Source organism: Rhizopus microsporus (assembly GCF_002708625.1).
Source record: "Rhizopus microsporus ATCC 52813 unplaced genomic scaffold scaffold_10, whole genome shotgun sequence".
NCBI lineage: Eukaryota > Fungi > Mucoromycota > Mucoromycetes > Mucorales > Rhizopodaceae > Rhizopus > Rhizopus microsporus.
In genome coordinates, this window is record NW_019671925.1 from 647,936 (window position 1) to 673,506 (window position 25,571).

The 25,571-nt window shown below is 37.5% G+C and overlaps 11 protein-coding genes across 11 annotated transcripts; 5 read left to right on the top strand and 6 right to left on the bottom strand.

The window, feature by feature from the left end:
- Positions 1-1,042: 1,042 nt before the first annotated feature.
- RHIMIDRAFT_285207 (putative peptidyl-prolyl cis-trans isomerase/cyclophilin) lies at positions 1,043-1,751 on the top strand (the record flags this gene model as incomplete). The annotated part of the gene is made up of 5 exons (XM_023613253.1): positions 1,043-1,054; positions 1,105-1,143; positions 1,199-1,382; positions 1,444-1,609; positions 1,661-1,751. 5 exons carry the CDS (start codon positions 1,043-1,045, stop codon positions 1,749-1,751), a joined length of 492 nt encoding a protein of 163 aa, XP_023465497.1.
- Positions 1,752-2,127: 376 nt separating this feature from the next.
- On the bottom strand, positions 2,128-3,815 carry RHIMIDRAFT_238454 (cystathionine beta-synthase, catalyzes the synthesis of cystathionine from serine and homocysteine; the record flags this gene model as incomplete). Its single annotated transcript, XM_023608968.1, has 6 exons — positions 2,128-2,246; positions 2,299-2,950; positions 3,003-3,068; positions 3,125-3,564; positions 3,613-3,690; positions 3,737-3,815. The coding sequence occupies 6 exons, from the start codon at positions 3,813-3,815 to the stop codon at positions 2,128-2,130; spliced, it is 1,434 nt and encodes a 477-aa protein (XP_023465498.1).
- A 102-nt stretch (positions 3,816-3,917) lies between these two features.
- Positions 3,918-5,107, top strand: RHIMIDRAFT_227607 (microtubule-associated protein). Its single transcript, XM_023607600.1, has 4 exons — positions 3,918-4,362; positions 4,410-4,640; positions 4,691-4,748; positions 4,816-5,107. Exons 1-4 carry the CDS (start codon positions 4,329-4,331, stop codon positions 4,844-4,846), a joined length of 354 nt encoding a protein of 117 aa, XP_023465499.1. The 5' UTR covers positions 3,918-4,328; the 3' UTR covers positions 4,847-5,107.
- Positions 4,809-5,388, bottom strand: RHIMIDRAFT_18880 (uncharacterized protein). The gene is made up of 3 exons (XM_023605901.1): positions 5,373-5,388; positions 5,200-5,303; positions 4,809-5,138 (listed from the first exon to the last, which is right to left on the bottom strand). Exon 3 carries the CDS (start codon positions 5,061-5,063, stop codon positions 4,851-4,853), a length of 213 nt encoding a protein of 70 aa, XP_023465500.1. The 5' UTR covers positions 5,064-5,138; positions 5,200-5,303; positions 5,373-5,388; the 3' UTR covers positions 4,809-4,850.
- RHIMIDRAFT_203669 (ribosomal protein L39e) lies at positions 5,090-5,303 on the bottom strand (the record flags this gene model as incomplete). The annotated part of the gene is made up of 2 exons (XM_023606704.1): positions 5,090-5,138; positions 5,200-5,303. Coding segments are annotated over 2 exons (153 nt in total), but the record flags the coding sequence as incomplete, so codon positions are not given.
- A 2,180-nt stretch (positions 5,389-7,568) lies between the features above and the next one.
- Positions 7,569-8,244, top strand: RHIMIDRAFT_238457 (uncharacterized protein; the record flags this gene model as incomplete). Its single annotated transcript, XM_023608969.1, has 2 exons — positions 7,569-7,730; positions 7,783-8,244. 2 exons carry the CDS (start codon positions 7,569-7,571, stop codon positions 8,242-8,244), a joined length of 624 nt encoding a protein of 207 aa, XP_023465502.1.
- Positions 8,245-8,302: 58 nt separating this feature from the next.
- Positions 8,303-12,214, top strand: RHIMIDRAFT_238458 (uncharacterized protein; the record flags this gene model as incomplete). The annotated part of the gene is made up of 8 exons (XM_023608970.1): positions 8,303-8,422; positions 8,472-8,641; positions 8,692-9,012; positions 9,095-10,505; positions 10,557-10,870; positions 10,922-11,745; positions 11,804-11,958; positions 12,011-12,214. The coding sequence occupies 8 exons, from the start codon at positions 8,303-8,305 to the stop codon at positions 12,212-12,214; spliced, it is 3,519 nt and encodes a 1,172-aa protein (XP_023465503.1).
- A 482-nt stretch (positions 12,215-12,696) lies between these two features.
- Positions 12,697-13,638, top strand: RHIMIDRAFT_203795 (uncharacterized protein; the record flags this gene model as incomplete). The annotated part of the gene is made up of 1 exon (XM_023606714.1): positions 12,697-13,638. One exon carries the CDS (start codon positions 12,697-12,699, stop codon positions 13,636-13,638), a length of 942 nt encoding a protein of 313 aa, XP_023465504.1.
- Positions 13,639-13,709: 71 nt separating this feature from the next.
- RHIMIDRAFT_238460 (uncharacterized protein) lies at positions 13,710-19,365 on the bottom strand (the record flags this gene model as incomplete). The annotated part of the gene is made up of 9 exons (XM_023608971.1): positions 13,710-13,835; positions 13,898-14,150; positions 14,204-16,449; positions 16,503-16,908; positions 16,960-17,156; positions 17,218-17,307; positions 17,357-17,621; positions 17,738-17,781; positions 17,848-19,365. The coding sequence occupies 9 exons, from the start codon at positions 19,363-19,365 to the stop codon at positions 13,710-13,712; spliced, it is 5,145 nt and encodes a 1,714-aa protein (XP_023465505.1).
- A 125-nt stretch (positions 19,366-19,490) lies between these two features.
- Positions 19,491-20,582, bottom strand: RHIMIDRAFT_203891 (putative serine racemase; the record flags this gene model as incomplete). Its single annotated transcript, XM_023606720.1, has 3 exons — positions 19,491-20,075; positions 20,128-20,372; positions 20,426-20,582. 3 exons carry the CDS (start codon positions 20,580-20,582, stop codon positions 19,491-19,493), a joined length of 987 nt encoding a protein of 328 aa, XP_023465506.1.
- Positions 20,583-20,974: 392 nt separating this feature from the next.
- On the bottom strand, positions 20,975-22,375 carry RHIMIDRAFT_203752 (dolichol-p-mannose mannosyltransferase; the record flags this gene model as incomplete). The annotated part of the gene is made up of 4 exons (XM_023606711.1): positions 20,975-21,559; positions 21,615-21,897; positions 21,951-22,056; positions 22,117-22,375. The coding sequence occupies 4 exons, from the start codon at positions 22,373-22,375 to the stop codon at positions 20,975-20,977; spliced, it is 1,233 nt and encodes a 410-aa protein (XP_023465507.1).
- Between the last annotated feature and the right edge of the window lie 3,196 nt (positions 22,376-25,571).

A 25,571-nucleotide genomic window follows, 5' to 3' on the forward strand; every position in this document is an offset into this window, starting at 1 on the left:
GTGAGCGTAATGAAGAAGTTGAAAATCTTGGAAACACCAAGCTTGTTGATTTTTTAAGAGTAATCGCTGGAGTAACTACAGCCAACGAAATTGCTGCTCAAGCTGAAATTATTTGTGATAATAATGTCATATTTACATGAATCGTGTATCTCAACACTTTAGTTATTCATCCTTAACTAATAGACGACATCAAATATTATAGTCGTTTCATATAGGCTTCTTACTGTTTTGACATATAATGACATAAAATATCACAGATTTAGTGACAAAATTTCAATCTTTTAACAAATGAAGCTCAAATAAGCCTTTATCATTAGCTAGTAATTGTTGTATTACTTGTTTGATCCTGCCAATGTTATTATATCATGCAGTCATATGTAAAGATGTATATCAAAAGGCAAAGCTTTTTGATAATTGAAGTCCCCAGAAGAATCATTGATAACCAATAGTGTGACAATAACTAAATGTACCTGGACTGCCCATCGACTTGTTACATGTGCTTGCCATAAGATACTTGTCACGTTTGCCCTGTAAATGCTTAATCGTATGAGATTTCTCTAAATCTATATCCGAAGAATGAATAATATAAAGAAACTTATAAAAATACACGCTATTAACATATAACGCGTCATGTCCAATTTTCGTTGGCCATAATTAAATCAAGTTGTCATATAAATGACGCTGTTTATAAAAATGAGCTCTATCTCGTCTTAGTATACAATAAAGAGGCTATATAGAGACTCATTAACATACATTTTCCTTGTTACTTTATATATTGAGACGTATCACAATGCTGTACATCTACTGTGCGTCTTTATTTGAAATTTTTACAAAATTGTATTCACGGTCTTGTAGTACAATAGCAGCGCCTAAACTTATTCTTTAATTCAAACATCGCTGGGGTGCTTCACTTCACATCGTTACTTTCGGACAATTTTTTAGTTTAGGGGAAAATATATTCAGGCTCCGAATAAACAAGTTTTGGCATAAAAAGGACTCATCTTTGGCTGTCTGTCTGCCTTTTTCTACTTTAAAATAAAACATGGGATCTAACGTAAGTAGACGATAAAGTCTATAAGGACTATACTCTAAGTTATGAATTAGACTTTCTTTGACATTACTATTGACGGCAAGCCTGCTGGAGTAAGTATAAAGGCAAAAATAACCACGAGAGCTTATCGTTAAATAATGTCTATAGCGTATCGTCTTCAGGCTCTTTGATGACGTTGTCCCCAAGACAACTAGAAATTTCCGTGAACTCTGTACTGGTCAAAATGGTTTTGGATACAAAGGAAGTTCATTCCATCGTATCATTCCTCAATTTATGCTTCAAGGTGGTGACTTCACCAAAGGAAACGGCACTGGTGGAAAATCCATCTATGGTAAAGCTTTAGAACTTACTGTCAAAGAGCGACTTCTAAGCTTCTATTTTAACGCGTATAGGTGAGAAATTTGAAGATGAAAACTTCAAATTGAAGCATGACCGACCTGGATTGTTGTCTATGGCTAACGCTGGCAAGAACACAAACGGTTCTCAATTCTTTATTACGACTGTTGTTACCAGCTGGTTGGATGGAGCACATGTCGTATTTGGAGAAGTTGTTGAAGGGTAAGTCTGAGATGACACATAAAGTAACAGTAATACTGACTCTTTTTATAGAATGGATCTTGTAAAGAAGATTGAAGCTTTGGGTTCAGCAAGTGGTACACCTAAAGCCAAAGTTACCATCGAAAGTTGTGGTGAATTGTAAATATGCTACGCTACAATAACGAATAGAGACCTATGTCTACTATATCGCTTTTGAAAACCCGTGAGTTAAAGCTAATGGTATATTTCTTACATGGTTGTATATCTATATTCTTCATGAATCCATCAAATAAAAAAAATACTTTGGAAAATCTACCTTTGAAACTGACTATATGAATTGGAGGTCTTCTCAATGGGAGGAACATCAACAGAGCTAACACTCATAAGTAAATCATAAATTCAAACTGATGACAAATTACATCCATTAAAAGGCAGTTTTATTTTTTTGACGTGTAATTCAAGTTAAGAAGGCGGAGGGGAGATGACAATAAAAAAAATTCAAGCGACTAAAGCTTTGGAAAGGATGTACATGTAACATCTTATAAAAACTGTCTTCTATGTAAAAAACTGATCAAATCATACTTGGTAGCTACCCCAAGACACCATTTACGGTTAGCATCAGTAATGACAGCAAAGGAATTTTTTTCAAAGAATTTAGCTATATAAAGGGTGAGATTAGGATGAATCTTGACGCTTTTATATTATATTACCAAGGTCTGCCAGGCTTGTATCGGGCGTGATAACTTGATACTTCTTATTGCCTTCTTTCTTGAAAGAAAACATGCATGATTCAACCGTACTGCTCAAGTCGGCTGTGTTGTGAACAAGATGTTCCTGTAGTGAACTTAGAGAGACATATCCTACTAATTTTCTGTTCAATGGGTTGATGACAGGTAATTGGGAGTACTCCCTTTCTAACATAAGATCGATAGCATGACCAACGGTGCAAGTTGGTGGGATTGTTACTGCTGCAGGAAGTTGGAGATCCTCAACACTGGCAGCTCTATATCTGCTCTGAGAGAGATACTCTAACTCATGTGTCATCAGATCATCAGCCAGATCATTTTCAAATAACCAATCATCGGATAATAAGGTGGAGGTATAGTTTTTAGCGCTATCATTCAGGATGACAACTGATTGGAAAGTATGAGTGCTATGGTCAGATACAACAGTTTGAGCATGACGGGCTGCTGCGGTAACCACTGCTCCAGAAGAGGGTCCGCAGAGAATGCCTTCGTCACGGATCAAACGACGAGCGGCTGAGAATGCTTCTTTATCTGATATTTTTATCCACTCATCTACGATGCTTTTGTCTAAGCTCTTGGTTACAAAATTATTTCCCAAATCCTCAATTTTCCAATCCTGAAAACAATAACAAATTAATTTTAAAATGTGTGAATAAAACAAGTATTACATATCGGTTAGCCAGCTTGTCCTGTTCACCACTCAAGACAGAATCAGTAGGCTCAACTCCAATAACCTAATCCAAAATAAGGGTTAAAGAGAGTCTCTTTTTTTTCTTTCTTTCTTTTTTACCTTGAGTTCAGGAATTTTGTCTTTTAAGTATCTTGCTACACCTGTCAACATGGCACCTGATTCAGCGCCAACAAACAAAAAGTCAATTGCCATCTTTGTTTGTTGAAGTATTTCCTCTGCCAGGTCATGATAAGGCTTGTAATCACGTAGTTTGGTTTCATCCATAACGACAGCATCTGATAGCTGTTCAGCGAGTCTTGCAGCTACCGAATAAGCACTCTCTGCTGCATCAGGTTTGACTTCATTAGGTGATCGCAATATTTCTACACCCAGAGCCTTTAATAAAGCAATACGATCATTTGAGGTACGTTCAGGCAGGATGCTAATAATTCGATAACCGCGTCTGGCTGCCAAAGTTGCAATTGAGATACCCAAGTTTCCACTGGTTGGAATAATCAGTGTTTTTATCTCTTTGTCAACTGAGTTATTCTTTTCATGCTCTATTCGATTATTTAGTTATTCTTTCTTTGATGACAAGGTAGTTTTACCATCAAGCAAGTATTTTGCAAGTCTATCTTTGACACTTCCAGTGGGGTTAGTAAACTCAAGTTTTGCTAAAATATTGACTATAAGGTAGTGAGTAATAGAATCAATAATACAATATAATAATACCTTTATTCTGAGGAGTAAGTCTTATCATAGGTGTTGAGCCTATGCTTTGACTGATGTTATCAACAATTGGAGGAAGCATATGTTTTATAATAAAAAGAGAGAAAAAAAAAAAGATAAAAAAGAGATGAAAATGAAAGCCAGCTCTTGATCTTTCTAGCTTTCTTTTGATCTCCCTTGATCTCTCTCTCTCTTTTTCTCTTTTCTCTCAGTTTCATTTGTTGAAATAATCAATACGCGATTTTAAAAAAGATGATCTCTTTATATTTTTCTGCGAGATGACATATAAATACTTTATTGAAATTTGCATGATAATAACAATAAGGATAATAATAATACTATCATATTTACCGATTGTGTACATGAATTATTTACTATGGTTATTATGACTAATCAAGGGCATATATTCAAAAAAAAAAAAAAGGAAAGAGAGCAAGAGAGTAAGGCTAGGGTGTAAATAAGGAGTTTCAATAGGACATCATATGGGGTGATCACATGCATATTCAATATTTATGCGGGCAATACGTCGTCCTTTTTCTTTTTTTCTTTTACATTTTATACATATTTTTTTTTTTACTGCGGCTATTTTTATATTATGCGCTCCAAGTTTAAAGACGAACATCCTTTTGGTAAGTTTTATTAAAGATAATAAAATAGATACTAAAAAAGCAAATAGAAAAACGTAAAGCAGAGGCAGAACGTATTCGCCAGAAATATCCAGATCGTATTCCTGTTATTTGCGAGAAAGTTGAAAAGAGTGATATACCCATGATTGATAAAAAGAAATATCTTGTGCCTGCAGACCTAACAGTGGGTCAATTTGTATATGTCATTCGAAAAAGAATCAAATTGAGTCCAGAGAAAGCGATATTTATCTTTGTTAATGAAATATTACCACCTACAGCAGGTAAAAATACTCTTTTTGCTTTTAAAGCAGATAATAATGTTGTTATTTAGCCCTCATGAGTTCTATTTATGATGAGCATAAAGATGAAGATGGATTCTTGTACATCACGTAAGTTCTTTTTCTGTTTTTCTGTATATACACTTTTTTTTTGTCTAATCACTTTCTTTTTCTCTAGCTATTCTGGTGAAAATACGTTTGGCCATTAATACTTTATAATAAATTGTTTGTGATATATATATATATAAAGCACTGGCAATGTATATATATAGAGAAAGTAAAAGACATGTCGTTGCATATATATAAATGTATGTATATATGAATATGTGTATGTGTGCTTTTGTAGGTGAGTGTGTATAGGTGTATGTGTGTGTAGAAGTAATAGTCTAATTGTAGTAGAATGTCGTATACATGGAGAATATACATAATTCGCTTTTAATGAATATAAACAATTAAATGTTCAATTTGGTATGACGCCAGTTACGTCTCTTGGCATTCCAACTAACATAAAAAGAATCAGAATGAAAGGAGTAAAATGTGAACAAAAATGTCTATAATTTACCGAATCTTGGTGTCTGTCTTAAGACGGAACCAGTGAGGCAAAGGGCGGTTCTGCTTTTTGGCCTTGCCGAGCTTAACCTTGGTGATGAATGACTTTTGAGAAGGCTACAATATCATCCATAACAAAGATGAATACATCCATCCATCTTTCAATCATCTCTTTCTTTGGGTTACCATTTTATCTTTGTGCGGGTGAAAGAAGGGGGGATGGATGTTTTGTGGTGACCCCCAAGTCAAGCATTGTGTTCCAGCAGTAGGAGCAAGAGGGGGGTCATGTGCTGAGATTAAAAATACCATATACATCTCAATGCAATGCTCTTTAGCTCTAGTACATGATGATAAGTATAGACTCAAGCATTACCCATAGAGTTTACACGCATACATTAACTATGTTGATTTAAATAAGCGTATGACATTTGATCTTTTTCTTTTTTCCTTTTGTTTGCTCAGCATGGACATTGACTTGATTAACTCTCATTTATCTTTGGCTTTTGTTTTTTTTCATTGCTATTCGATATTTACTACCTTTACGCTGTCATAGATACTACGCGTATAATATCAGGTCGTTCATACTCTTGACACTTAAATTTCTTGTTATCATATATCTCAACAACTTCAGGACACGCTTAAATCACCACGGAAATGAGATATAGGATCCCAAGGACCAATCAAAGTGGCTGTGCGATGGCACCCTCACCATCAAAGGTTCCTCCTCTCGTCAAAGATAGATGCCTTGATAATATTTTATAGCCTGATTCAATATAGAACATCAGGATTGAACGAATATTAATTGTTGCATAAACATCTCTTTGCCAGACCTGTTATTATTCTCGTTAGGACTATTTTCGCTTGCTTTATGGCCAAGCACTTACAATATCTTGGCCATTACTAGCTGGCGCAGTTTGCAATGTTTCAACTGGTGAATGGCAGGTGGGAAATTTATAGGCATAGCTTAGCACCAATCAAACTTAATTTCATATATTATACGACTTACTGCCTGGCCTTCTTTCTGGACACTATGATACTCGACAGATGACATGATAGTTATCGTCTAAGCACTATTATGCAGCATTCTTTTTTCCTCCTAGACGTAATCGTTTTTTTTTTTTCTTTCGGAACATAAAGAGACTTCATGTCAGCAATTGTAATTTGATCATATCAATTACATACCAGTGATTGCACACTAGTGTCTGTGCTTCATACTTTTGGCCCAGCTTCCTATAACATTTGCAACAAGTAATGCTTGTTCGAAATTCATCGACAGGGATAACAATTGCTTTTTTTGCCAGTACCCTTTGTGTCCTCTGTGTATAAACGAGATCATTAGTACGTACGATTAGTTAAAGGTTCTGTATTAGTATACCTTTACTGGTGTAGATGTATACCCTTTCTTCGTTCCTGATAAGCTCGCATCGCCATACGCAATCACTATTCTCCTGCCATCATCAGCCTGATTTGCTTGATTACTCTTTTTAAAGGATCTTCTTGCTTTCTGTCTTATTTTTGTGCTTGTCTTATGCGCCAACGCGCAAGAGGCTCCAGGAGAGGCTTTCGCCAGCACAAGTTGACATATGTAATCATCTGTAATTTTTCAATTGCTATACAAATATCCTTTTGTTTCACAATGCCTGTATCCCTTCATAAAGCAAAATATCTATATATTGCAAGAGTTAAGCACGATAATAATGATCATGTAGCTACTTAGTAACAACAATTACATTTTGGCGACAAGTCAAAGGACTTTCATTTGCTATACCAGAAACAGTAGCAGTATCAAGGTACTTTGTCTATATTAACTCATGACAGTGATCGTGTAGGCTTTGTCATCTCTTTCACTTCTTTTATTGTTGTTTTGAGTGGAGAATTAAAGACGATGAAACGAGAAGTCTGATAAAATGAACTTTAAGCATGAACGAATCATCATCGCCAATATCACTAGCTGTTTTAGGTTGTTTTCAAGATCCCTGTCCACATTTGGTCAGAGAACATTCGACTTTCACTGGAAACACAGCAAGAAACAACACTGCTTATAGAGGCATGGCAGCCGCAATGAAGAGTTTGATGTATGGGAGACCAAAAGGGGTTATTTACTTAGAGGCTTTTATAGCTCCAAAAAACTCTTGGTAAGCATTAAAAAGCTTATAATGTACCTTTTTGTGATTCTATCTTAAATATAACAAGTTCATACATTGGTCTGCTGCTTACTAACCACAAATTTTCATCAATATGGAAACTAACAGCTATATTGAGAGTTGGCACAACTAATTGAAGACAAATTATTTACAAAGAAAGAGGAGCAGAAGGCTGGATTGCTTAATCTTTATCTTGGTTGATGATGTCCATACCGATTTTATGCACAATACTGCAAGAATGACCGTCAATATCGGACGTATGAGCTCAGAGACTAGAGAGGCAAGAAAGAGAATGATTGCAGCAGAAGAGATTAATGAGCTGTCATTAGAAGATATGGTGCAGAAAGTGTATATTGATGAAGAAGCTTGTTATATTGTCAAGTCTTTTACGACGGAAGTTGTATACAATATATCAACTGAGCAAGGAATGATGACTATATATAACCGTATAGGCTTTCAATGAAATACACATGCCTGTAAGCATATGTATTTGGTTTATCGCTTCGATAAAAGCTGTGTGGTTTACAGCCAAGGTAAATTGTCACGATAGTAATAAGAGAAATGCTACAGTGTTCTTACGACATTACCTAGAAATTGATTCTAGCTTGAGAGTTCATACCATGGATGAGACAATACTTATCCAGAATACTGTGGAGAGTAATGTTATCGAAGCAGTTACTGGAAGCTCTGATATGCTTCAATCAGAAGTACCGTCTGAAGCTGGAAGTAGAACGGATGAGTTGTTGACAAGCATCACAAGTGTATGCAGACAAGCTTTAGAAAGTCGTGTACATTTAACTTTTGAAAATAACAACAGATTGTTACAAATATATAATGAATTAAGACAGTTGTTTTCAGTTAATGAAGAAATGCAGCTTCCACCAAACATAAATATGCAAACGCAAAGAAAATGAAGCACAACAATTTCAAACCACGTCACTACTTTCTTTCTTTCTTTCTTTCAATAAATAAATGGAAAGTCAGTGGACAGAAGTTCAAAACATTTGTGATGTCAATACAAGCAAAGTTTCACCCATATCTGCTTTATGCTGGGATCCATATCACGAGCTATTATGGGTTGGCAATGACTCTGTAAGAAATATAGTAATTCTTTTTACTTGAAAGTTTATGCATTATATAGGGACGAGTTGTATCCTATTACGGAAAGGGACTTCAGCGATATACTTCTTTCAAAATGCATAGTGACCAGCAAGTTAGACAGATACGAGTGACAGATAGAAGTATCATCAGCCTAAGTCCAAAAAGCATACAAATGAGAGACCGTCGAGGCCTTGTGAAATGGAACATTAGGTTTGAATTTATTGAATAAAACATTTATTTACTAAATGGGGACTTTATAGTAACGAGCAGACAAAGAACTTACATTGTATGACCTCGACTACACTCACCAATGGCGAACTACTAGTAGCAGGTCAACAGGAAGATATGTTGGTCGTCAGCGCGGCTCGAGGAGTGATCACGAGAACCATCAAAGGTGTATCCAACATCGTCGTCTTGAAAAGTATGCCTCGTTCGATCTGTGCTGGTTCATTATTGGGTGAGGTGACTCTAAGAGATCCTAGAACGATGAAAGTGGAACAACGCGTGCAGGCACATACAGCTACTTTGTCTGATTTGGATATATCTGGTAATTTATTATTGACCTGTGGCTTCTCTCAAAGGTATCCTTTAAAAAAAAAAAGAATGGGGATTAGTAGTGTCTATTGGACAGGGCGAGTAACTTGATATATCTTTTTGCTTCAGACAAGGTTCCCTCATCATGGATCCGCTCGTCAAAGTGTACGATATTCGAATGGCCGTACGAACACTCGCACCTATCCCATTTCCAAGTGGACCCATGTTCTTAAAGATGCATCCAACCCTCAGTACAACTTGTCTAGTTGCCTCTCAAACAGGACAATTTCAGCTTTGCGACGTGTCAAGTTTAACCATGGGTTCATATGGATTGTCAGCACAGTTCTTCCAAGTTCAGACATCAAGCTATATCACAGCTATGGACATATCCAGCTCTGCACAGACAATAGCGTTTGGAGATGGAAATAGCATGATATTTCAATGTGCAGATCGTGAGGACTTTGATGTCAATCCTTATTCACTTCCCCTGATTGCCCCAGATATCGTGCAACCACCAACCACGGCATTATCAGAAGACACATCCTTATCAAATATCGGCATGCCATATTATACAGATCCATTGTTATCTGTTTGGCCAAATACAACCGTGTATGAAGTAGGTCATCAACCTGCACATCTCGATGAGGAGATTTTGAAAAACATGAAGACGATCGACTTTGTAGGTTATGCGCCTAATCCTGGCAATATACACAGAAATCAAGCACCTCGAAAGAAAAAGACGAATGCAAAGAGAAATGTGCCCAAGTTTAGATCAGAACAAGAAAGGGAATTACTACAGTCAAAGAACGGCCTTTTGGATCCAGACGATTTATCACACTCTGGCAGAAGATCATCTTCCGTAGGAGATTTGTCCGCGAATGATCCTACAGTGACAATCATGCCTAGATATTACCATCGTGTTGAAATTCAGTATAGTAAATTTGGTGTAGATGATTTTGACTTTGGATATTATAATTCCACTCCCTATGGTGGTCTAGAGACACACATTAGAAATTCTTACTGCAATTCGTTTTTACAGATGCTCTACTTCACTTTGCCTCTGCGAATGATAGCCAAATCACACATCAAAATCTCTTGCCCCAAAGATAACTGTCTCTTGTGTGAGCTCGGTTTCTTGTTTCGTATGCTCGAGGATTCCAATGGCCAAAACTGTCAAGCGACCAACTTTTTGCGTGCCTTTAGCACTATACCCCAAGCTAATGCTTTAGGTCTATTTGAGCCAGAGACGCCTACCCGAGGTCTGTCCTATTCTCTGCTCATACAAAATTTTACTCGTTTTGTGATGGAACAAGTTCATCAAGAATCGAATGTGCCTGGAGATAATCCGTTGATATTCAAACCTTTGATTAGAAAAATTGTTCAAGTGCCTAGTGGAGAAACAGAGTGTCTTGATACTCCTTCGACCATGCAGCAATTATTTGGTCTTCAGACAGTGAGCCAGAGCCGGTGTAGTAATTGTTTAAATCAGGTCTCTAGAGTGACTTATCCATTTGTTGTGGATTTGCTGTATCCTAAAAAGGTATGCCCCATACATTCCATGCTATGGGTATACTAATGTGTGTTGCTATAGAATGACAGGAAATCCAGAAAGAGAACTTTTGCTAGTATATTGAAAGCAAGCATGTATAGAGAAAACCAAACGAAAGCATGGTGTTCACATTGTCGCCAGTATCAGCCAACAGCAACCAAGAAGGTGATCTGCGGGCTGCCTGGTGTCTTGCTGATCAACTCTGGAGCTGCCAATAGCGACGAATCTGTTGTCTGGAGACAAAACGGACCGAATGTTACCAAGACGGCGCCTACATCTACACAGGAACAAGTTGAAAATGAACAAAGTGGACCAGCTGAAGAGTCACCGGCGTTCACTTCTTGGTTACCTGAAAGGTAATGCGTACATAATACATACATGTTTAAATATTAAATAATCAAATTTAGAATTGGTATTCGAATTAACAACTGCGAGCTTACGATCAAAGCACTTCCTATTGGAAAAGAGATACCCCCAGAATTCAAAGAGTCACCTGAAAAATGCGCCATCTATGAACTGTCAGGTACTATTCTTCAAGTACAAGCAGATGAAGATTTGCCGCATTTAGTTGCTCAGATAAAAGTTCCTGAAGCCGAGTTAGATCAAGAAGCAAAGACACCATGGTATTTATTTAATGACTTTTTGGTACACAAAATTCGACCAGAGGAAGTGTACTCATTCAAAGGCACCTGGAAGACACCTGCTGTCATCCAATACACTCGAGTAAACCTCGACAGTTTACTGGATTTATCTATGCTACCATCCGAAACGGATTATTCGCTATTATTTAAGGACCTTTCTATCGCCAAGGAGCCTAACCCAGACCCTCAGTATGAAGTACTTTCACCTGACGAAATGCCTAAAAAGGGCACACTCGTAGCAATTGATGCAGAATTTGTTGCTCTACAACAAGAAGAAACAGAAATCCGCAGTGATGGCACAAAGTCACTGATTCGACCCAGTACGCTCACATTAGCTCGCGTGAGTGTGCTGAGAGGAGACGATGGTCCAAAAGAAGGTGTACCGTTCATTGATGATTATATTTCAACAACAGAACCCATTATAGATTATCTGACAGAGTTTAGCGGTATCGTAGCTGGAGATCTTGATACAGCCTTATCCAAGCGCACACTTGTGCCATTAAAGGTAGCTTACAAGAAGTTACGCATGCTTGTAGATTTAGGCTGTATTTTTATTGGTCATGGCTTAAACAAGGACTTTCGAATCATAAGTATGTGTGTGCATTCTGAAGCAATGTATAAATCAGGCTAACATAGGGGATCTTTTAGATTTACTCGTACCACCGGAACAAATTATTGATACTGTTGATATTTATCATATTCGCAACAGGCAGCGCAAAATATCACTAAGATTCTTGGCATGGCATTTACTAAATCAAGATATTCAATTGGAAACTCATGATAGTATTGAAGATGCACGAACAGTAAGTTCTATATGGCTCATATTAGAATCTTTCTTTCTTATCTCGTTTTTAGGCTCTTACACTATACAAGAAATATCTGGAATACAAGAACAATGGAACGTTTGGTAAAGTATTAGAGGAAATCTATGATGCAGGCCATAAATCAAATTGGCTCAAAGGTGCCAAAGAGATTAAATCAATCAGCAGTGCAGAAGTAACACCTTCTTTATCAAGTTCTTTACTATCCTCTAATTATTGGCCATCACAAAACATATAATATAATAATAAAAAAAAAGTATATCAATCTGGGTAGTTGACACTTTTATTTAGAAGAGAAGGGGAGAGTCTATTTTTTTTATTTTTATTTTTGTGTGGATAAATTAGATGGCAACTGGAAAGCTAAGAAGAAAAGTAATGCAAGACTTCTTTAAAGAGAAGCAGATAAACAAGACAGAATGGATCTGTTGTCAAATTACATATACCTGCATTGCTGATATCGGTCGACATGTCAACGAGGCACATGTCGATGATCTTGACAAGATGGAAGAAAAAGAGCTGGATCGACTCAAGCAACAAGAAGAACAACAAAAGATCATGAATGCTCTTCGACAAAGACGAGGAGAAAAAGGCTCTTCAGATCCGATCAGAACAGACTGTGATTGCAATATGGATGAACACAAGGTCATTCTATTCTATCGTTATGTTTCAATAGACGATCCTGTCCAATTTGCCTTGGACCATCACCAGTACTGTCAGGGTATGCGCGGTAAGGTCCGTATCGGACAGGAGGGCATCAATGCAACGTTGGCTGGTCCAAATGAAGATATCGATACCTACTTGAACTGGCTAACACACACGGCCCCATTCAGGGACACGCCAGATGAGCTCAAGGTGCCTCAGCCACTCACAGAACGAGATTCACCAAGATACCGGTTCTTCAAGCCATCCAAAGGATGTAAGCATGCATTTGCCGAACTTTCGATAAAGGTGGTGGATGAAATCTGTCCTTTGGGTCAAACCTCTATTGCCCTTGATCACCTCCAGGATCCTGCTCACAGACAGGGCAAACTCTCGCCTCAGGACTTTCATCATATACTCTCAAGACGTCACGAAGATGACTTTTTGCTGTTGGATACCCGTAACTACTATGAAAGCAAGATTGGTTACTTTGAGGGAGCCATTAAACCGGCGATACGAAAGTTTAGTCAGTTTCCAGATTACATCAATAGAAACAAAGAAGTCATGCGAGGAAAAAAGATCTTGACGTATTGCACAGGCGGTATTCGCTGTGAAAAGGCCACAGCCTATATGCGACAGGCATTACCAGAGGATACACAGATATTTATGCTCGATGGTGGTATACATAATTATTTGGAATGGTGGAGCAGCCATGAGACGACTAGTAAAGATGAACGACAGCCTATATGGCAAGGCAAGAATTATGTATTTGATGCTCGTCAGTCGCTAGCTGTTAGTGATACGGGTATAGCAAGTCAATGCGAGAAATGTCACAAGCCCTGGGATCAGTATAAAAAGTGTGCCAGTAAAAACTGTCATCTGTTGGTGCTGCACTGCGACGAATGCTCTCCAGATGCTATTGCCTACTGCTGTTCCAAGTGTCAGGAAGGCCAACTGACTGGTTTGTGTTCATGCGAAGAACAAAGACGTATAGAAGAGCATAAGTTGATTACTATTACATAATAAAAAGAAAGTATATGTATATTTTTATTAAACATGAAGGGATACTCTTTTTTTTTTCGGTTGTATATATTCTATTTGTTTTCTCTTCTAGCAATTGCTTTTGCCTTATTATCAGCAAAGAGGTGTTTGGTAACTATTTCGATAGCATAAGCAATACCAAAGTCAAGGACCATACAGAGTGTCAATTTGTAGCGGAACTATTCAAAAACAAGAATTAGTAAAGGCACTCCACCAGTCAAACAAGCACCAGTTCACTTACCGATCCAGGGAATTTAACTAATTGAAGTTGTTCATTGACTTCGGGCCAAAGTTCAGTAGCACCAGCCAATGCGACACCACCAACAGACATCAAACCATAGTAAAGAGCCTTGTTATCCTGAATACGTTCACGGAAAGGATGGCCCTGATAGTTGATTGCAAAAGTTGATACTTGCATAGACAATTGGATAAGGTAAATAGCGCTGTTCAATAAACTTGGCTCAAAATCGCCTTCAAGGTCAACTTCCTTTTGTCTAAATAAGCAGACTGTTAGCAAAGCTATTTAATATCTGTGTATTCAACTTACGGCTCCAAAGATTTTGCAAGAGCGTTGATATAAACCAATGAGGCAATATGAATAGCAAATTGACCCAAGACAGACAAGATGATATAGGGATTAAAGATGTTTGGTTGAGGCCTTTCCTTTGACAGTTTGTCAAGAGGCTTTCCTCTTGAAATACAAAGGAAGCAAACAGCCATGAGCATACCAGAGATGGTATGCTGGTAATCGCCAAACTTAATTCCATCAAGATACAAAACAGATAAACTGTAAGCAGAAATCAAACAGTTCAAAGCCAAAATCTTGTACATTTGGATGGTTGCAACAAGTGTACATCTTCCTTGACGGATGATATTGTTGATTGAAGTAACGCTACGAAGCTTAGATGTGAAGGGAGCGGCCACAGAGGCATCACCAAACTTGATCGTGGGTGGTTCTTCCATATCCATGCCTTCCATCATTCGCTGAGTAGCCTCTTCAATCTTTCGCTTTTGTTCCATCTGGCGACGTTGAGCAGGTGTCAGGTTTTGGTTTTGCTGTTGAGCAATTTGTGCTGCAAATTCAGGGTAAAGATGAGCAATGGCAGGTGGAGGTGGAGGAGGAGGCTGATTGAAACGAGCGGCAATACTCTTTTGCTGTTCATACATGATCTTCATACGTTCAATACGTTGGCGTTCAGCAATCTTTTGAAGGTCTTCCATTGTACCGTCCAAGAGAGCAACACCAATATGAGCTTGCTTCAATGCGCCAACGTCATTTGTACCATCGCCAGCCATTAGGGTGGTGTATCCGAGATCCTTTAAGCCGGTCAAGATGTACTCCTTTTGTGAAGGAGAAACTCGTGCGTAAACCCAAGTATGCTCAAGAATTACATTCATGTTTTCCTTGTTCAACATGAATTGGCTCATAGCGGATCCAGTCAAGCAAAGGTCATAGTTGTCCAAAACTTTGCTGTCTAAAGGCTTGGTAGGGTCAAATTCAATTCGGTAGCTTTCATCAATAGAGTGAAATACAACAAGGTTATCCTTTCTGGTCTCATCTCTATCGACAATCAACACATCGCGTTCAATAATAGCAACATCACGAGCAACAGCACAGGCAGTCAGAGGATTATCGCCTGTAATCATGATACAACGGTGAGAGGATTCATTGAGTTCCTTGAGGGCAACAACAGCGTCTTCCTTGAGCGGGCAAGTAAATACGATGAAGCCAGCAAAGATCAAGTCAGATTCAACAGATTCACGAGCAAGGTCATTGATTTCATTAGCGCTTAATTGAGTGTCAAGTATTTTATAGCCAAGTGCCAAGACTCTGCTACCCTTACTAGTGAAGTGTCTATAGATATCAACATACTTTTCAGGAACTTGACTGTACATGGTTCTCAATGTTTCAGGAGCACCTTTAACTGCAACAAACGTTTTAGGACCACTCAAGGAAGGATGAACCAAGGTTGAAACAGATGATTGGCGTTTAAGAGCAGAGGAGAATTGATAACGACGACGAATTTGCAAATGCTGGGATCGCTTTTCTCCTTTGGGTGCAACAATGTCATTGGGTAACAATTCCCAGCCAAGTGCCTTGAGAGTTTCCTTCTCCATAGGATCACCAACGATACCATCTTCTAACTGAACCAATGCATGAGCGCTGGCCAATACCCATTGTGTTTCCTTGGGAACTTCAGTAGCAGTTGACAAATCAGTAGTTGGCTTGGAGGAATCGGCAAAGGCAACACCTTCAAACACGAGATCTTCGCCTGTCAATGTACCTGTCTTGTCAAAGCAACAAACATCCACTCGACCAGCGAAGGGAATACGGAATGGCTCAGTGCAGAAAATGGCAAACTTTGAGAGAGCAACCAAACTGCTGTTAACAGCCAAACTTAATTCCATAGGAAGTTCAGGAGGGACAACAGAAGTGATGATCAAGATACAGTCGAGCAAAAGCTTTGAACGCTTACGATCGTTTTCAACACCCTTTTGCCATACATAAGCAGATGCAGCAATGGCAAAGATCAACAAGAAGAGGATGAACAACAAAGCTTCAAAGTTGTTGGCAGAGACACGTTCAGTAGAAAAGATCATTGTGCGAACAAGTTCACCTTGAGAAGTGCCAAAGCCAGTACGTGCGACAACACATACACAGCCATGATCAGGAGGAATTTCAGTCTTGGGTGGTGATACCTGAAGTACTTTAGTACCGCCGTAGAGAACATTCAATCTATCAGTTGCGTTCATGTCAAATTCTTCTTCAGAGTGTCTAAGAGCAACAGATTCCTATATATAATGTTAGTTATTTGTCTCTAGTAGAGTAGCTATTTTTTCGTTACCTTGATCAATGGTGTAGATTCACCAGAAAGCATGGCTTCGTTAACAATGCAAGAACCATCTGCAATAACTAAATCACAAGGCACGCCTTGGTCTTCTTTTGTACGTACAATAGATACAACATCTCCAGGCAACAGTTCATCACTCTGGATCTGAATCCATTTTCTCTCTCTCTTGACATAAACAGGATAGGGCTTTTGATTCATGCCACGGAATTCACCAATGGTACGAAGACGTTGATAGACTACGGTACATTCAAAGACAACCAACATGACAAGCGTGAAGAGTGAATAATACCAATATTCGTCTAAACACCAAAGGCCAACACAGAAAATTTGAAAGACAAAGAAAGGTGCAACAGCATGTTCTTTGAAGAGTTCCATAAATGTAGGCAAGGGAATATCAAACCTAAAGAGGTACAATCGTTAGTACATATATATTATAAAAATGTTACTTTACTTGTTCATTCCGTATGTATGAGCAAGATATTCAATTTCCTTCTTTGTTGTCAATCCTTTTGTATTTTGGTAGGGTCCAACGGTGTGATTGGTGTCTGCAGGATAAAGAAGTTGTTCGAATTGCTTCTTGTCAGGATTCCAAATAAATTTCTTTTGTTGGAAAATAAAAGAAATCTCATCTTCGTTGGTATCAATTGACTACATTATGTCATTTTAGTTTAATTACGACTTCATATATACTCTCTTTCTCTTTGTATACCTTGCTGTGTTCTAAATCGACCAACATGCCTTTACCTTGATAGCGATAGGGCACAATCTTGATAATGCTTGCCTTATGAACATCTTTTTCCTAAAATAACTAAGTATAGCATAGCTTTGATAGTCATATTCTGACTTACTCTAATACATGTAAAAAGTGCCTTTAAATCAACACTCCATTGACAAACTAAAAATGTCAAAGCATGTAAAGTGATTATGCTTCCTAATGTAACAAAAGTCCATTCTTCTGATCCAAGATAGGTGTCATAGTGAAAGAAATAAACATAAGAAAAGACAGGATAAAACATGCTAGCGAATGGCCAAATGTAGAGATGCCATCGACGAGGCAAAGGCACCAAGAGAGATGCCGAAGCAACTCGTTCAGATTGAACAAGTGTTTGCGTCCTAAAAACACACACATATTTATCAGTTTATTGTAAACTCAATCATGATGCTTTCTTACATTAAACACACAAAGAATCGTCCAAAGAGAAAAAGTGTAGAAAGCTTTTATTATTTACCACTCAAATTTATCCACAGTTTGAAATTTAAGGGAGCGTTTATTCTGTCCAATAGGGTTAGTTTTAATTATCAAATCAATTTGCAAGAGAGATTAAGTAGAGAATTTGACTTGTTGTTCTCTGTTAAACACCCACTGAAGCTCAACAAGCTCTCTCCATAGTGAAAGCTCCTTTCCAAATGTCGAGTTAACAGCCACCTTGGCCCATTCGATCCATACACCTGTACCGTTTGCGTAGATTTTTTCTAGTTTTCGTTCTACACCAATCAATTCCATTTCGATGAGTGCGTTCCAACATGACTTTGCCAAGATCAAACTGTGGTAAGCTAATTTGGGATGAAGGGGAGGGTAAAGTAAAGAATAGGCAACAAAAAGAAACAGAGAGCATCTTGATGCCTCGACCCATTTACCCGCTTTGAGCCTTTCGACAAGCACTTTTTCTGCACCGTGAATAGTTGAAGGAGCAAACGGAGGAACTTGAGGAACACTGAGTAGGGCAGATATGGTTGCAGTCAATCTATGTATCAAATGGTCTCGACTCATGCATTTAGTAAAGTGTGTCGCATGATGACGCCTCTTGTCTCCAGTGGTCGCGTAATAAATTTCTGGAAAGGCTAGTCTGTAGATAAAGTGAGTGAATTGAGGAGGATCCATGACTTGAATAGATGTCCAGTTGTCCTTATCGGTTTGTTCTGCATGCCTAAACATATTCAATACGGACCATGTCTTTATGTGTTGACTGATCAGCTCCATACCCTCTTCTTCAGAAGTTATGAGTGACTGGCCTCTTTCCAAGCCAACGTCAAATCCTGCTAGACTGCCTTCGCAACGTATACAGTGACATTCAAAGCTTTGACCAAACTTGTTTTTCAGCTGATTCCAGCGATCTTGTTTTGTGGAAATCAAATCTACATAGGCTATGGTGATCGGCTCCCCAGGTTGAACAGGTTCTATAGTCACGAGATACTGTTTCCCCAATTTGTAGATAAGAGCAGCGTTTGGGCGACACGAGTGCTGTGTATATAAGGCAGTGATTGGATAGACACCAACGGCGACATAGTCCATATAATGCTCATAGTCAATAATAGGGAATGTACAAGACTGTAAGCGATGCCATAGAGAATTGAGTTCATCAGAAGAGAGCTGACAGTCGGATGGCTTTAAGGATTGAGCAACGTCATCCACAGGGTTTGATTGTAATGCTATATTAGGGGTATCCAGTTCCTGCAATGCTTTGATGGCTGCAGAAAAATGAGAGTGTGATTGTTGCTGTTTACTTAATCGATCGTGACTGTGTAATGTGAGAGCGGTTCTTTCCAACAGCCATCGATCTGCGTCGACATTGATATAGATATCGGCCTCTTGAGGTTCACATAAGATTCTGTGAAAGTGAAACCAAGCGTTACGGAAGCATTCATTGCTACAAAAGTAAGCTGATTTACATCGAGAGCAGCATTGAAGCTGTGCTTTACGTAGACAATAATTACATCTTTGATGTCTTTTAGAAGGCAAAGGTACAGAAGCTAAAGGAGGTTCAACAAATAATGTTATTCCAGGTTCTAAATGTTTAGCAGCAATGAATCGTTTATTTTCTATTCTAATCGTCTTTTCGACCCAACTTTCCAACATTTAAAAAAGGGAACAAAGAAAGAAAGAAAGTTTTTTTTTTCGACCCTGAATTTTTTTTTTTTTGTTCAAATAAGAAAAAGGGAGTTAGTAATCATCAAATTGAAATGAGTTTTATTTTCACACAATTATAATTCAGAAAATAATTTTGCCATATTGATTATGTCAACATTGCCACCACAGAGAATGACTCCAATTCTTTGTATTTTCTCTTTCTTTATCCTCTCTTGAAACTCTTTATTAAACAAGGCTACTCCTACTCCAACGCCTGCACTAGGTTCAATACACTGCTTCAATCTTTTCCAGATAATTTCGGTTGCTTGAATAATTTCCCTTTCACTCGCTGTAAACACATCATCAACATATTTCTGCATGGATTCAAATGCGATCTCTCCCAAGTCGGCTGCTAAACCATCTGCAACAGATGTACGTCCAAGTTCATTTGAAAATCTCTGTTTGCTCTTGAATGATCTACGAGTGTCATCCGTTGCTTCTGGCTCCACTGCATATATCTTGATACGCGGATTTAATGATTTGGCTGCAATAGAGCATCCTGTCAACATACCCCCTCCCCCGACAGGAATAATAATAGCATCTAAATCATTCACTTGACTTAGTAACTCAAGTACAATTGTTCCTTGTCCTGCTATCACATTGGGATCATTAAAAGGATGAACCATGGCTGCGCCTGTTTGTTTTAACACCTCCTTTGCCTTTTTGTACAACCAGTAAACAATCCGTCTCTCTTTTTGTATACACACTTACCACTTTCTCACGATCAGCCTGAGATGACTCACATTCAATTATTTTTGCACCATAGCCAATGACCGCTTCCTTTTTAATAGCCGCCGCAGTCTTTGGCATAACAATGTAGGCTGGTATCCCTCTTTGTTTTGCAGCCAAGGCCACTGCTTGTGCATGATTACCAGATGAATGACATACAACCCCATTCTTGGCTTCTTCTGGTGTGAGCAATTGAATAGCATTACTTGCTCCCCTAAACTTAAATGCTGCGGATACATTTTGTCAGATTTCAACAAGCGATCATCCTATCTTTTCTTACAGCCTGTCTTTTGCAGTAATTCACACTTGAAGAATAATTCGACAGGAGATTCTTTGGATGCATATTCGTTTATTGTTTGACTTGACATCACGGGTGTGCGATGAACTTGAATACGTTCAGCCGCTTGAAGTATATGATCTAGTGTCACCTGTGTCATTATTTAAAATAAAAGATAAAAAAGAAAGAAAAAAATTGTATTGTATGGCTATTTGATATAAATTCTCTGTGTGATCATCAAGATTAAATTCTATTAACGACGCTTTTGCACGCCAGCCTTCTTTGTTCCGCCCCTCGACATCATTAATAATAATTGAGGACTATCTTGAACATTGCTGTTTGGTATCTACTATATCATTTACAAACAGTGTTTAATTTAACCTTAATCTGCATCTTCCGTATATACATGCGGGACAACTTCTTACACTCAAAGAGCAAATGAAAGATATGTCTATGAAAGGACATGCGACTAATATACTTGAGCTTTTGTTCTATTGGATAATACGATCGTAAAACAGTTTATTATATAAAAAAGGCGTCTATACTCTTGGTTTATGCTGGGGGAAGGAAATTAGCAAACAGGATAACTCCAGTAAGTCCATAAAGTACAAAATAACCAAGGATCACGTTCGCTGTACGCTCATTCACTTTCCTTTCAAACCCATTAGTCCAGACATGCCCCACAAACCAGTAAAAGGGCGGCAAGGACGTAAAAAACCGTATGATGACTTGAACATGCATGCTTGTTAGTGCATAAAACAGCATAAATATCCACAGATACATATAAGCTAACAATCGATTGCTGTAAAATGAGTCGTCGTCTTTGTTCTCTTGGGTCTTTAAAAAGACAAATCTCTTCCAGTCGAATCGAATATATGATAAAAGTCCGTATATGCTGATAAGGGCAATAGGTGCAGCCAGTAAAAAATTGGGTATTTGTTTAACTTGATAATATGACATGAACTCTACATCCCAGTACTCCTTTTGGACAAATGTGTACAATAAAGGTAATTTGTTGCTACACCAGGGTCTATCAAGAGCGCAGAATCGTTTGTAACCAAAATATTGAAAGAGAGCGAATCCAGAGCATGTAATGAGTGAATACAATATTGATTGGATCAATCCAGTATAGACATTCTATCCCCATATATCTAGTCAGCTTTAATCCATACATATATATATATCTATACACGTACATCACCTTATACTTTAATAATCGAATCCATACAAGGTCATAAAAGAAGAACCCACAGTAGAGAATACCATTAGATCTCGTACCTGATGCAATGGCCCAGATACTAGCAGCATACATGTATTTTTTACGTGCAGCCAACCTCATACCTACAAAGCCAAGTAAGGCAAACAAGGATTCTGTATAGAACGAAGACATGAACATCGACGGCGGTGATAAGCAAAAAGCGATGGATGAGGCAAATGCTAACTTTGGATTGCGAGGTAAAAGTGCTAGTGTAAGCCTATGAATAATAAATACATTGTGTCTCTAAGGCCCTTTTTTCTTCTTCTTTACTTGTATAAGGCACCAGCAGCAAGAATAAATGAAACATTGGCTACTGCTATTCCAGAAAAGAGTAAGGCATGCTGATATCCGAATAGATACTTTAGAGGTAAAAGAGCTAGAAGTGTATATTTTTGAATTGAATACATAATAAAACAGCATATATATAATCATTTACTGGTATTAGTCAAGAATCTTGATATCAAAGGCATCACTGGGAAAAACGCTGTTTCCTGTTCATAAACATAACCATGTTCTGCAATGTGTAAGAAGTAAAGTGCATCCCATCGCAAGAATGCATTCAACAGATTGTGGGATGACCTAGTTTGTATTTCGGCTGAAGAGTCATAACTAGAAAGGAAATAGTACGTCAGTAGAGCGAGCGATGTAGTGATCACTCGTGTAATTGCTGCAAATGAGTAGATTTGCTTCAACATGTAAATTAAAGAAAGAATAGAAATTCAGTCAAAAGTAGTACAAGATACATGTCAATTTGTTTATAAGCAAGACTTTACAAATTTAAAGATCTCATAAGTATACATAAAGAACATGCGATTAGAGCACAAGATCTACACTGTTTAAACTAAAGGTGAAGACATTGGATGGCACATTTGCTTATAAGATGATAGTCACCATATGCTCAGGACTGGGGTTTACTTCCGGAAAACCAGCCAAAACGCCAGAGAATGCATTAGCTACTAGTACAAATGATCGTGGATATTCATAGGATGACCTCGCAACTGAATTCGATCAACTTCACCTTTTTATTTTGTTGACCAAATCAAAAGGAGATCTTTGATTATGAGTAAAATAAGTAATATTGGCCTTTCAATTAGAGTATCTTTCTTTTTACTGAAATGAACCAACACTACTCTTGATTATGAATAAAGCGAATGTCATATGTATGAACTGCTGTGCTTAAAAGCAAAGTATCCTTGGCAATATTAACTATAGGGATCAACAAAGCAAATGGTCATCTTTTCAAGCTACGGACAACAATACTTCTTGCTACATTTTGCAGACATAAAATGATAAAGCGCTTGAGTAAAGAATGAAGTTCGATGATTAATAAGATCCTTTGTACACCAAAAGACTGATTTTTGAATTTGCTAAATATGCACCTTAGTAAGCACTATAGATAGTTATTCCTTATTGCCTCTTCTTATTGGGATGTATAGTCCTGCTCCATCTTTTTGACTCTTTATACTAAAAGGGGTAAATACTATACTTATCAATTAAATGACAACCTTTGTTACTACAGCGTTAACTCGTAAAGCAAATTGATAAGCTTCTCTGTCATAATTTGATGAGTTCAGCCTTGAATGGACCACCTTTTTTAATTGCTACATGTCTCTATCGTATTTTATTTGAACTTTTCATTAACTTAGATCTACTTCAAAATTATTAAGCAGACGGATGTGATCCTACTTCATAATAAAGAAAGCAAAGTAGTTGCCATAATGATTTATAGCTTTGAATAATGATAGGCATTAAAGTGCGCTCTAAGGTTTCTTGAATCCTTTTTCATATTATTATTTTCTATTTTTTCTTCTTTTAAATTCATGTATTCATATTCTTTTTCATGGTTATAAAAACCTCTTTTCTCACCCAAAAAATCTTATGTTTGATAATACCTCTCATTCATGATACGCGAGTATCCATGACAATAAAGCCATTAATTGAAGTATGTTGTGTACCTTAGCAACCCATCCTGTTTCGAGCTCCATTTGAAATAGTTTATGCAGATTTAGAAGGTCCATTGCTTTACTATAAAAATAAACGTATAATCGTTAAATATATCTCATTCATAGTCGTCGCTAATGTTATTCCACATTTCACAAGCAGAAGGGAAGAGGGTAAGGATATAACAACAGGGAACAGAGGGTAAACATTTTACCTTTTACCTTTTTCATGTGCACTAAAAATAAAAATAAAAACATTATTCACTCTTATGTTTTCCTAAGCTAGCAACTTAATCACCTATATTTCATACTTGATAAGCAGGCTTTGATACATGAAGGTCAGGACGCTTTGATCTTAGTTCTTTTTAGCGAAAAATAGTAATTCATTATTACTTTTATGAGACAAGCCAGAGTGGCTAACCAAATAGATCAATCATGGTTGACTTCTGTTGATTGATAAATAACAACTGTAATGAAGTTAATTATATGTGTTCCACACAATCGGTGGTCTAGTGCTCTTTGAGAAAAACTATTTTTTTTTATTTCCTATCAGCTGCATCTTTAAAGATGCCGCTCCCTCCCAACCTTTTTCCTTGTACATTTAATTCTGATCTTACTTTTTTTTTTTACTCATTCTTAAAGAAAACGACCAGAAAAATAGAAAAACACGCATTGGAAATAAGAAAAGTGGAGCAATCATAATGAAAAAATTAGATATGCATGTATATGTGAATGTGCGTGTGAGATTAACTGTATGTAAACAAGCGGCCTTGTAAAATAAAGGAGACGTAAAATTTATGCAAAGTAAACAAACCAAAAAAAAAGATACAAGAGAATATTCCATATTCTAAACTAAAGGGTAGGAGGCTTTCGTATATGTTTTGATATGGATAAGGTAGAGAATGAGTTATTTATTTATTCATACATTGCTAGAAAAAGATAGATTGAAAAAAGGAGGAATGAGTCATTTATTTTCAGCCTAAACAACGTGATTCACGTAAGCAAAAAACTATAAAAGAGACCATCGTTCTTTTCCTTCTTTTTTTTCATTCTTTATCTCTTTTAAAAATTTTCCTATGCTTTTATTATTCCCTATACTGAAAAGGTATAACAGCGTTTAGGTGATCTCCAGGGACATATAACTGATATCATCGTTTAGAAAATTCACTTTTTCTGGTTCTATTTCATGGTTCCTGATGTATCTTACTCTATCATAATGATCTCTCACAGGGTGAAGCCTTAAAGAAATTTCTGCTATTCGCTAATACTCAAAAAATTCCTGATACTGCTTATCAATATACTCAAGCAATCAAACAAATACTCAAATACCTACTTATGCTTATCAAATGCTTATCAAATCTCTGGAAAGACGAGTAAACGCTTACTCATGCTTATCAATACTTACAACCAGTCATCAGTACCTGAAAATTCTAGTGAATGCCTGTCCTATGCTTATCAATGTCGGAAAGCCCCTAAAGAATTTTGCTCATGTCTATCAATGTCTGCTGCTAATGAATACTGCTTTGGAGTAACTACATATTCAAGTTCTGAAGCCACAAGAAATATGATCAATATGCTTTGCCACTATCTGCCAAACTCTATTAAACTCTGCTACAAGAAAAGAAGAAGAAGAAAAAGAACAAAAAACTAACCAGACAAGTCGCTACTTCTCTACGCTGGATCACCCTGACATGCTCTTATTGTTATGGCTCTGCCTCTACAGCTGATGAATGGTCCGTAAACCCTCCCTTACTGCTGAGCTCGATGGTTGCGATACTCCAAATGCTCAATATTCCGATGTCTTCACAGTCATCATCTCTTTCGAAACGCTTCGTCCTAGGTACTTAGAGGTGCACTCTTTGTACGTTGAAGCGCCTCTTTCGTTGAATTTATCGTGGTATGGTTTTGAGATTGATTTTTGAGCCTTGAGCTTTGAGTGCTTTTTATTCAT